At 42.6% G+C, this 12270-nt stretch overlaps 1 protein-coding gene across 1 annotated transcript; it reads right to left on the bottom strand.

The window, feature by feature from the left end:
• Positions 1-4860: 4860 nt before the first annotated feature.
• LOC132817669 (T-cell-specific surface glycoprotein CD28-like) lies at positions 4861-12025 on the bottom strand. Its single transcript, XM_060828168.1, has 3 exons — positions 11839-12025; positions 6559-6665; positions 4861-5037 (listed from the first exon to the last, which is right to left on the bottom strand). The coding sequence occupies exons 1-3, from the start codon at positions 12023-12025 to the stop codon at positions 4999-5001; spliced, it is 333 nt and encodes a 110-aa protein (XP_060684151.1). The 3' UTR covers positions 4861-4998.
• Positions 12026-12270: the final 245 nt, after the last annotated feature.

Genomic DNA, 12270 nt, shown 5'->3' with positions numbered 1-12270 from the left:
GTCTTTCTCCATTTAAACTTGATTGTGGTACATTCACTCCCCTCATCCAAGTCATGAATACGTATTGTAATAATTGTGGCCCCAACACTGATCCCTGTGGTGTTCCACTAGTTACAGGTTGCCATCCTGAAAATGCTCCCTTATCTCTGTCTTCCATTAATTAGCCAATCCTTTGTTCATGCTAGATTGCACCTCTAATAATTTGGGCTCTTAAGTAGCTGAACATGTGATAACCTATCAAATGCCTTCTGAATAGAGCCTTATACAGTTTTAGCAAAACCACCTTGTTTTGGTACTCTATTCCCTTTGAGATAAAGCCCTGAATTCCATTTGCTCTCCCATTTGAACTTGGGTACAAGCTTTTAGTGATTCATGAATGAGGTATCTTAAATCCCTCTGTTCTGTAGCTTTCTGCAGACTTTCAGCAAACACCTACTAGAGAAGGTGCAAAACCCAACCTACTCTTGGGAAATAAGGCAGGGCAGGTGACTGAGGTGTCACTGAGGGAGCACTTTGGGGCCAGTGACCATAATTCTATTAGTTTTAAAATAGTGATGGAAAAGGATAGACCAGATCTAAAAGTTGAAGTTCTAAATTGGGAGGAAGGGTATTTTGACGGTATTAGGCAAGAACTTTCAAAAGCTGATTGGGGGCAGATATTCGCAGATAAAGGTACGGCTGGAAAATGGGAAGCCTTCAGAAATGAGATATCGAGAGTTCAGAGAGAGTATATTCCTGTCAGGGTGAAAGGAAAGGCTGGTAGGTATAGGGAATGCTGGATGATGAGAGAAATTGGGATCTAGTAAGAAAAAGAAGGAAGCATATGTCAGGTGTAGACAGGATAGATTGAGTGAATCATTAGATGAGTATAAAGGCAGTAGGAGTATACTTAAGAGGGAAATCATGAGGGCAAAAAGGAGATACCAGATAACTTTGGCAAACAGAATTAAGGAGAATCCAAAGGGTTGTTGCAAATACATTATGGTCAAAAGGGTAACTAAGGAGAGATTGGGCCCCTTAAAGATCAGTAAGGCGGCCTTTGTGTGGAGCCGCAAGAGATGGGGGAGATACTAAATGATAGAGGAATAGAAAGATGAAAGGATTTTTTTTTAAACAAATGAAGAGATGGAAAATGCACAATAAGATGTACATCCAAATCAATCATGACCACTATTGCTCCAAAACTTCCTCCCATTGAAACTGCTTCCATCTACCCAGATTGTTCCCTCAAAGGAAACTTGGAATTTGGTGGACAGACTACACACTGGCTCCTGAAAGCAACTTAGGAAATTCAGTGGCCTCCATGGTGTTCACACAGATGGTGTCCCAGTTAAAATTAGAGTAACTGAAACACGCTACTGTTTCTGCCTCGTTGCGTTCATCAAACAGTTGACCGTAAATTAGCTCTGCTATCTCCTCTGAGGATCTAAGAGGATGTGATTGGGTATAACAAACAATTGGCTCAGCTTCTTACTCTTCACACCCAGTTTAGCAGTCAGGAATGAAAGCAAGGCTGCAGTTGCGTAGCACCTTTCACGACCACCTGATTTTACAGCTATTGAAGCACTTTTGAAGTTACAATGTGGGAAAATGTGAGGTTAAACGCTATGATAAGAACATAGAAGCTGAATGTTATTTAAATAGAGTCATAGAGTGATCAAGATGTACAGCAGGGAAACAGACCTTCAGTCCAACCCGCCCATGCCGACCAGATATCCCAATCCAATCTAGTCCCACCTGCCAGCATCTGGCCCATATCCCTCCAAACCCTTCCTATTCATATATCCATCCAGATGCCTTTTAAATATTGCTATTGTATCAACCTCCACCACTTCCTCTGGCAGCTCACTCCATACATGTGTGAAAATGTTGCCCCTTAGGTCCCTTTTATATCTTTCCTCTCTCACCCTAAACCTCTGCCCTCTAGTTCTGGACTCCCCCACCCCAGGGGAAAGATCTTGTCTATTTATCCTAATCATGCCCCTTATGACTTTATAAATCTCTGTCAGGTCAGCCCTCAGAGTCCGATGCTTCAGGGAGAATAACCCAGACTACTCAGCCTCTCCATAAAGCTCAAATCCTCCAACCCTGGCAACATCCTTGTAAATCTTTTCTGAACCCTTTCAAGTTTCACAACATCCTTCCAATAGGAAGGATACCAGAATTGCACACAATATTCCAACAGTGGCCCAACCAATGTCCTGTACAGCTGCAACATGACCTCCCAACTCCTCTACTCAATACTTTGACCAATAAAGGAAAGCATACCAAATGCCTTCTTCACTGTCCTATCTACCTGTGACTCTACTTTCAAAGAGCTATGAACCTGCACTCCAAGGTCTCTTTGCTCAGCAACACTCCCCAGGACCTTACCATTAAGTGTATAAGTCCTGCAAAGATTTGCTTTCCCAAAATGCAACACCTTACATTTATCTAAATTAAACTCCATCTGCCACTCCTCAGCCCATTGGCCTATCTGATCAAATCCTGTTGTAATCTGAGGTAACCTTCTTCACTGTCCACTACACTTCCAATTTTGGTGTTATCTGCAAACTTACTAACTATACCTTCTATGCTCACATCTAAATCATTTATATAAATGACAAAAAGGAGTGGACCCAGCTCTGATCCTTGTGCTGCAGGGCGGCACGGTGGCACAGTGGTTCGCACTGCTGCCTCACAGCGCCAGGGACCTGGGTTCAATTCCCGCCTCAGGCAACTGACTGTGTGGAGTTTGCACGTTCTCCCTGTGTCTGCATGCGTTTCCTCCGGGTGCTCCAGTTTCCTCCCACAGTCCAAAGATGTGCGGGTCAGGTGAATTGGCCATGCTAAATTGCCTGTAGTGTTAGGTAAGGGGTAAGTGTGTGGGTTGCGCTTCGGCGGGTCGGTGTGGACTTGTTGGGCCGAAGGGCCTGTTTCCACACTGTAAGTAATCTAATCTAAATGAATATTTTGCATCAGTGTTTACTGTGGAGAAGAACATGGAAGAAATAGAATGGAGGGGAATAGATGGTGACATCTTGAAAAATGTCAATTTTATAGAGGTGGAAGTGCTGGATGTCTTGAAATGCATAAAAGTGGATAAATCCCCAGGACCTGCTCAGGTGTATCCTAGAACTCTGTGGGAAGCTAGGGAAGTGATTGCTGGGCCTCTTACTGAGATATTTGATTCATCGATAGTTACAGGTAAGGTGCCAGAAGACTGGAGGTTGGCTAACATGATGCCACTGTTTAAGAAAGGTGGTAAGGACAAGCCAGGGAACTGTAGACCAGTGAGCCTGACGTCAGTGGTGGGCAAGTTGTTGTAGGTAATCCTGATGAAGGGCTTATGCCCGAAACGTCGAATTTCCTGTTCCTTGGAATGCTGCCTGATCTGCTGCGCTTTAACCAGCAACACATTTTCAACGCTGAGGGACAGGATGTCCATGTATTTGGAAAGGCAAGGATTGATCAAGGATAGTCAACATGGCTATGTGTGGGGGAAATCATGTCTCATGAACTTAATTGAGTTTTTTGAAGAAGTAACAAAGAGGATTGATGAGTGCAGAGTGGTGGACGTGATCTATATGGACTTCAGTAAGGCATTTGACAAGGTACCCATGGGAGACTGCTAAGCAAGGTTAGATCTCATGGAATACAGGGAGAACTAGCCATTTGGATATAGAACTGGCTCAAAGGTAGAAGACAGAGGGTGGTGGTGGAGGGTTGTTTTTCAGACTGGAGGCCTGTGACCAGTAGAGTGCCACAAGGATCAGTGCTGGGTCCACTACTTTTCGTCATTTATATAAATGATTTAGATGTGAGCATAGAAGGTATAGTTAGTAAGTTTGCAGATAACACCAAAATTGGAAGTGTAGTGGACAGTAAAGAAGATTACCTCAGATTACAATAGGATTTGATCAGATAGGCCATTTTATTACATTGTAATATCTACTCAGTGAGCAGGAAGCTCAATAACAAATAATTGTTTATAGAAATGTGTTGAGTTGCAAATAATATCCAATGTGGCAGACACTCAGCAACAACACTGGGTCTACATCCAATGATCTTGCTTTCAGCTTCTCAGTGTCATATTGACATACTACATTTCCCCACTACAGGGAAACACTGGAAAGCCAATATTACTCAAACCCATTCCCTCTCCTCTTCAAATTGTTTGCAGTCGTTGTACTGATGGTGCTGCCTTACTGGTGTTTGGAACAGACTGTCCTCTACAATATCTCATAGTTGACAAATGGTTCTCAGTGGATTATCAGCAATGTTACTGTCCTCAGTCCCTATAAGCTTTTGGCATTGGGCATGATAGACAGTAGGTGTGAGTACGTTTGATGTTCTTTCCTTCATTTAGGCTTGTGTTTTGATAGAGTCATCATCTGTCCTCAATGTTTCTTAGGTATTTTCTTGTTGCACTATTTGCCTGAGGTGAGTCATCTATTCTTATCTCTGAGGAAGATACATCATCCCGGTATGCGTCAAATAAAGTAGATGCAGCTGGTGATGATCTTTCTCCAATCCAGGTCATCACTCAACCCTGACCTTTATTGAATAAGAATATCACGCACAGCAGTGACAAGAGCATACAGTTCAGGCAACATTTTGAAGATTACCTGTTTGAGTTGCTTCCTATCTGGTTTTGACCAGTCATTATGCAATAGCGTAGAGCTGCCCAGAGTCACATGTGGCAACTGGGAGTCAGTGAGCATAGAATAGGCGTTCAATAGTCAAGACACATCACAGAGCCAGGTACTCCTGTCCACACTGAGGGACTGTGGTGAATCAGTCATTGACATGTCTTGACATTGGTTGAATGTGTGAATTGAATGTGACTGAAATGGCAATCACACTATCAAATACTTTATAAGATCAATAAGTCAAGAGATTTAGTGATCATTGAAGTAGGATATCTCAGATAGTAAGTGGGAAGGGGACGTGGCTATAGGATGATCACATAAACTGTAGATGAAGAAATGAATAACATCAGATCACTCCACAATGCTGCTACTTCCGGACATTTATGTAAATAGTATCGTCCTTCATCTGAGAAGTAAGAAGAAAGATACAATCAAGACAAAGTACAAGTTTGGTTTATTGTATCAATTGTTATTGAGACTAGGTAGGGCAGCTGGCTGATAACAATGGTAACGTTATGTAAGAAACAAAAGCATAACAGCCCAATCAGTAAGTACAAGTGTACAATGAGGAAGGCTGTTCCCTTGATGGCTTTAGGTTACAAAAGAAAAGTGTGATGAAAGATGTGTTTTTTTATAGGTACATCTTATTTTTGTTAGAGTTTGGATTTCAAACTAGTGCTGTATTCATGTTGACCTCTTTTTGAGAAGGGGTTTAAAATTAATCAGGTCAGTTTTTCTGGAACCATGATTTTCTAAATCCGCATGTACCATAGAATGCAAGGACCCCTGGAGTGTAAATGGAAGTTTATTTTGTGGGGTTCTACAACATGAGATAGAAAGCATTAAACCATTAGCAGTTGTAGTATCGAGGATGAGCAAGTGTTTTTTTCATTCAATAGCTTTTGGGTTCAGTTTGAAGGAGAATTGCATGGGGTCAGCGAAACTATAATCCCTCCTAGAAAAAGGAGATTGTTCCGTGCTGTTAGGGAATACGTTACCTCAGTGAGCGTGTGTAGTCTCACTGAAGTCAGACTAGAAACATGAAATGGTTATTCAAAGCTGAGAAAGTCAAAACTCTTAATTCTGTGTGTCTTCACGGCTCATAGGAGGGGAACTGTGAAGAAGCAGTTAAATTAAACCTATAGATTGAACAGAGAAGGAAAATTTCTCTGGATTTTGTTTAATTATAAAATGATGATGAGGGGGATTAGATGAGATTTTGTTTTACCATTTTTTTGAGTCATACAGCATGGAAACTGATCTTTTGGTCCAACCAGTCCACACAGACCATGTTCCCAAACCAAACTAGTCCCACCTGAGTGCTTGGCCTCCAAACCTTTCTTTCATACTGCGTTATATATAGATAGCATGGTATTTTTTATTCTATCTTTATTTCTTTTGTGTAATAGACTCCTGTTTTCTTGGTAAAACAAATTTTGCAGCCTGCTGTGTTTATGAGTCAGTGATGGACCATCACACTAAATTTAAACAAAATATGATGGACATCATTCTTGTCCTGTAGTAACATCAGTTGGTATCAGTGACTCCAAGTCACCGCATTGTGTAGACTTTCGCCAGCAATAGTGAATAAATCTGTCAGACTGTCAGGGTGGGTGTTGGGGGATCATTTAATACCAACAAATATTAAAGGACTATGTAATGGAAAAATGAATGAGTTAGAAGGTATATAAGTCACGGAAAGATTAAAACCAGGAGACTATGAGAGAGTCCTGGGGGCAACAGTAGAAATCAGTTTCCAATGCCTTTGCCCGAGATAACCGCACAACTGAATATAAACTCACAAGCTTACAATTTTTAGCTAACTCTAAATGGAAATGTGTGGGACGTACTGGGGGGCTTTATTGTTGGTTGTGTGTGACAGGGAGTTATCAGAAGACAGTGCAGGATAAATTCTTCAAATACATACCTTGTGTTTGAAGTACAACACTGTCAAGGATGCACTGTACAGGAACAGCAGTGCGGCAAGGACGATAAGAATTATAGTCGGCAAAAATCCATTGCTGGCTCCCTCATCTGAAATAGAAAGCATCCCAGTGTAATCCACAGACTCCAGGATTCCCAGTGGGAATAGTGATTAAATGCACAGGCTTTGCAAAAGAGTAGTACGTTGAAAAGATACAGTATGTCTGCGGAAAGGTGTGGAGTCAGATTGGCAACAGTGTCCCTGAGAAAGCGTGGGGAGCTGAGTGGGACACTGCTTCTTGGATGCATTGGATAAATGTTTGAAATGTAGATGGGTTACAGTGCCTGTGGGATAGGGCAGGTGGTGGGACAGAGTACCTGCTCTTACCATAAGGATTTGGAATTGGATTTGTACAGTTTCTGTGTGAAAGGACGGAAAGCTGGAGGCAGAATGAAGGAGGGTAGGGAGAAGAAAGGAAAGGCAGCAGTTTTAGGGAATTCTTTAGTTGTGAGCACAGATAGGTGTGACTTGCAGTGACTCCATGATAGATTTTTGCTTCCCTGGTGCAAGGGTCAAGGGTGTCACAAAACTACTGCAGGACATTCTCCTGGGGAAGGACAAACAGAGTGAGGTCATGGTTCACTTTGACACTAATGACACCCGTAGGAAGGGGAATGTGGTCCTGCTGTTGGAATTTACAGAGCTGGGTACGAAATTAGCACTCAAGTCATTGAAAGTAATAATCCCCAGATTACCCCCAAAGCCACATGCCAGTGAGTACAGAAATAGGAAAATAAAGCAGATTGATGCTGGGAAGATGATGCAGGAAAGAGAGATTTAGATTCCCTTGACACTGGGACTAGATGGTGAGGAAATAGCACCTGCAAAATCTGGAAAGTTTGCATCTGAACAAAGTCAGGACTGAGTTCCTTACAGTGCATTTGCTAGAACTGCTGGGGAGGTTTTAAACTAGCTCAGATCAGTTGTGAGAACCAATAAGGATATTAGAAAGTGCTATCATGATGCATAAAATGCTGGGAGAGGTGAACACCACTAAAATAGAACATAGAACAATACAGCACAGAACAGGCCCTTCGGCCCACGATGTTGTGCCGAACATCTATCCTAAATAAAGAATAGGAAATTAATGGATAGAGTTAGAATACAGTTGAAAATAATGCAGGCTATATCAGGGTTAAACTGCATGTGTGTGAATCCGGTTGGGGAATGATAGGCACAGATTATGTTGTGGGATTATGATGTGTGGTGGTAACAGGGATGTGGCTCAAGGAAGAATAGGAGCAGATGTTAAATATTCCTGGTTACACGTTATTAAGAAAGGCTAGGAAAGGAAATTAGGAGGGATGGTGTCTTTGGATAAGGAGAGCATTGCAATACTCAGAAGCAGAATATCTTAGAGGGTTCAAGGACAGAAACAATTTAGATCCTATCTACCTTCCCTTAAAAAAAACAAAATTGATGTCGCCCACCTTCAGAAACCAAGACCTATAAATAGAGAAGCAGGACATACCACCAGCGCTTCACCGGGGACTCTCACTGATGATGTTATCTAGTATGGTGATAAAACATCTGTAAACAAACCTCCAAGCTCAGCGAGCTAACTCACATACATGTCACCAACCTGAGCTAAAACTCTTCTCAAAATATTGCTAACAGAAACAATTTATTTAGAGATCATGGGATATTGGAGCAGGATTAGGCCATTCGGTTGATGGAGTCAGCTCTACCATTCGATCATGACTGATTTTGTTTCCCAACCCCATTCTCCTGCCTCTGCCCATAACCTTTGACCCCCCCCTTACTAATCAAGAACCTATCTATCTCTGTCTTAAATATATTCAGTGACTTGGCCTCCACAGACTTCTGTGGCAATGAGGTTCACAGACTAACCACCCTCTGGCTGAAAATATTTCTCCTCATCCCAGATGAAAAGGGTCTGTGTCCTTGGATCCTACTAATGGAAACATCTTTGCCACATCCAAGCTACCCAGACCTCCTAAGCATTGTGGAAGATTCAATCCCCTTCATCCTTCTAACCTCCATCCAATACAGAATCAAAGTCCTCAACAGCTCCTCATATGACAAGCCATTCATTCTTGTGAACCTCCTCTGGATCACTCCCAGGCCAGCACATCCTTCCTTAGATACAGGGCATAAACTGCTCACAATATTCCAATGCAGTCTGACCAGAGCCTTATACAGCCTTAGCAGGACATCCCTGCTCTTGCATTCTAGTCCTCTCAAAATGAATGCTAACATTGTGTTTGCCTTCCTAACTACCAACTGAACCTGCTTGATAACCTTAAGAAAATCATGAACTCGGGCTCCTAAATCCCTCGAGCATAAGGCATAGAGTATAAGGACAGGTAGGAACGTATATATGACACCGGTAAGATCTCAGCTGGAGTATTGTTTGCAGTTCTGGGCACCACATGAGAGGAAGGTTGTAAGTACCTTGGAGAAAGCTCAGAAGAGGTTGAGGCGAATGGTTCCAGGGATGAGACACATGTTTATGAGGAAAGATTTGACAAGTTGTAATGTTTTTCTTGGAGGGGAGAAAGCTAAAAGGAGATTTGATGGAAGGTTTCAAAATCATGATGGGCCTAGACAGAGTAGATAAGATGACTTGTTCTCACTTATAAATGGATTGAGAACCAGAGGGCACAGTTTTGCAAAAGAATTAAATGCGAGTTGAGAGAAAACCGTTTTAACTAAGTGGATAAAATTTGCTGCCTGAGAGTGTGGTGGTGCCAGGTTTAATGAGACTTTGGATGCCCATTTACCCGCTTCGGCGGGTCGGTGTGGACTTGTTGGGCCGAAGGGCCTGTTTCCACACTGTAGGGAATCTAATCTAAAATAAACAATGTGCAAGAAAAAGGCAAGAGAATAGCATTACATTAAACTGACCAGAGAGCTGATGCAGGCACGATGGGCTGAATGGCTTCCTTTCCTACCATAAAACATCTGTACATCTATGGTAGATGGAAATAGTTGGGGAGTGAGACATGGGTCACTGTCACAGAAGATGCTGTGTAGGGCAAGGAGAAAGCGGGGATAATTAAATTACAAGAAGAGTTTACAATTGATTAAAAGGAAATATTAGATAGTCTATCTGTATTTAAAGTCGATAAGGCATGAGGACTGGTAGAGATGCATCCAAGGATACTCAGGGGAGGGACAGTGGAAGCTGCAGAGGCACTGTCTTACATAGATAGAGGGTGGTGCCAAAGGGCAGGAGAATTTATTGGGGTGTGATTGGTGGGAATATGGAGGAATTGGATCAGTCATGATCTTATTGAATGGCGGAGGGGCTTAATGGCCTATTTAGGGTCATAGAGATGTAACAGCATGGAAACAGACCCTTCATTCCAACTTGTCCATGCCAACCAGATATTCTAAATTAATCTAATCTCATTTGTCAGCACTTGGCCCATATCCCTCTAAACCCTTCCTATTCACATACCTGTCCAGATGTTTTTTAAACTAGGAGAAAGTGAGGAGTGCAAATGCTGGAGATCAGAGCTGAAAAATGTATTGCTGGAAAAGCGCAGCAGATCAGGCAGCATCCAAGGAGCAGGAGAATCGATGCTTTGGGCATAAGCCCTTCTTCATTCCTGACCTGCTGCGCTTTTCCAGCAACACATTTTTCAGATGTTTTTTAAATGCTGTAATTGTACTAGTCTCCACCACTTCCTCTGGCAGCTCATTCCATATATGCACCACCCTTTGCGCCCTTAGTCCCTTTCACATCTTTCCCCTCTCACCATGAACCCATGCCCTCTAGTTCTCTTGTCTTTTTACCCTGTCCATGCCTCTCATTATTTTATAAACCTCAATAAGGTCACCCCTCAGCTTCCCATGCTCCAGGGAAAACAGCTCCAGCCTATTCAGCCTCTCCCTATAGCTTAAACCCTTCAATCCAGACGACATCCTTGTGAATTTTTTCTGAACCCTTTCAGCTTTCACAACATCCTTCCTATAAGAGGGAAACCAGAACTGCGTAAAATGTTCCATAAGATGTCTAACCAATGTCCTGTGCAGCTGCAACATTCTGCTCTTCATTCATATATTCCTATGTTCTCATTATTTATTCCATCAAAACCTTTCATGAATTTGAGCACTTCCATTAAATCTCCTTCAGTATTCTAACAAGAACAATCCTGGGCCACTCTAGTCTCTCCACATGGCTCACGTCCCAATCCATGGTTCCACTTGTGTCATTATTTCCTGTGGTCTCTCTTTGGCCTTAACTTCACCATGAAGTGTGGTGCCCCAGAACTGGATTAACTGTTCTTCTGGAGTCACCCAGAGCCTTAGAAATGTTCAGCATAGTGTCATTACTTTTGTACTTTAAGGCTCTGTTTTCAAAGGCAAAGATCGCAAACTCTTTTTGGGCAACAAGTCAACTTCAAAGACTTGTGTATGTACATCTCCGGTCTTCTCTGTTCCTGCAATCCCTTCAAATTCCACCCTCATTCTTCCAAGAAAAATCCATTGTTCAACATTCCTTTGCAATCCATCTTACCTGACATGTGGCCCCGTGATTTATAAGCCTGAATGTATTCTCCTGAGATCTGTCGCAAATAATTCTGGCTTTTACAGGATCTGCACGTCTTGACTTTAATCTCTGTATCCCCAGTCCTACTCATAAATTTTTTTAATAAAAATGCAGTGTTCCTAATACTGAGCCTAGGCCATATTTCTCTTCAATCTGCGAGAGCTAATTTTCTGCTTTTTTACCTCCAAGTGGAATTGGATGTCATTCCGAGTTTAACTCACTTAAATCCCTTTCACTCACACAGGGTTAAAATCTGACCACTAAGTGAGTGAGGAGTTCGAGGAGTAGCGGTGAGTCTCCTGCACGGTTCTAGGTTTCGGTGTTGCTGTTCAGTGAGGATGCAAGACTGTAGTAATTGTAAGCTGCCAACAGAGGCCCTCAGCAAGTTATGTAATGTTTAGATCAAGGGTGGCAATGGCTGGGCGTATTTTAGAGCAATTTCACACACAGCTCAAGAGTGAACCAAGGAGAGGGTTCAGGCCATCTTTTGAGTGTTTGCGCCACAGGGTCTTGTCTAGCTTGTTTCCCCTCCATTCTGAAGGCTCACTGATTGTAGAGGCAACCTTTCCAAAGCTAGGGAGCTCACGATGGATTGGAAATTGGGGCTGGGAATCAGTGTGTGCACAGTTGAAGCGGACACTTGAAGACGAGTCTCCCAATGTTTTGCTGAGATATAAAGGAAGCAGGTTACACTGAGCACTCACCTACAGGACAGCTAGTTGCCTGGTTGATGTAGATGATAGTCCATTGCCCAGAGCTCTCATAAAATGGCGGCGGGTGTGTGTTTAAAACTACACAGATGTACCTATCTGTGTCAGTTGCGTTGAGGCCCTTGATGGTTATTGATACGTTATTCCGACTCAGCGAAACCTTGCAGTGCAACAGGCCCATCCTCTTTGAACTTTTCATTGTTCCATTGATGAAGTAAGATGTACAAACCTCGGTGTTTTTATTCCTCCATATGCCCTTGTACAGGACAACTTGGAATTCTTCACCCCTCTGACGGCGCCCAAATCCACACGCCAGGCTGGCCTCGCCACTGTGGTTGGCTTTCACAAAGTGCAGGTTGAAGATGTCCACGTTTGGCTCTATGAAATAATGTGAAGATGTTTCATGATTGTAAGCTAGCTTTCTGC

Source organism: Hemiscyllium ocellatum, chromosome 7, assembly GCF_020745735.1.
Source record: "Hemiscyllium ocellatum isolate sHemOce1 chromosome 7, sHemOce1.pat.X.cur, whole genome shotgun sequence".
Lineage (NCBI taxonomy): Eukaryota > Metazoa > Chordata > Chondrichthyes > Orectolobiformes > Hemiscylliidae > Hemiscyllium > Hemiscyllium ocellatum.
The sequence above is the reverse complement of the archived record's forward strand: the minus strand, read 5'-3'. Positions and strand labels throughout refer to the sequence as shown.

Bases quoted from the DNA above. Each gene is read 5' to 3' on its own strand.
- LOC132817669 (XM_060828168.1), bottom strand. From the start codon at position 12,025: ATGGGCCTGTTGCACTGCAAGGTTTCGCTGAGTCGGAATAACGTATCA. The intron at 6,666-11,838 runs GTGAGTGCTCAG...TTTCTATTTCAG, and splicing joins GGCAACTAGCTGTCCTGTAG to ATGAGGGAGCCAGCAATGGA. The intron at 5,038-6,558 runs GTATGTATTTGA...CTTACTTCTCAG, and splicing joins TGTTGTACTTCAAACACAAG to ATGAAGGACGATACTATTTA.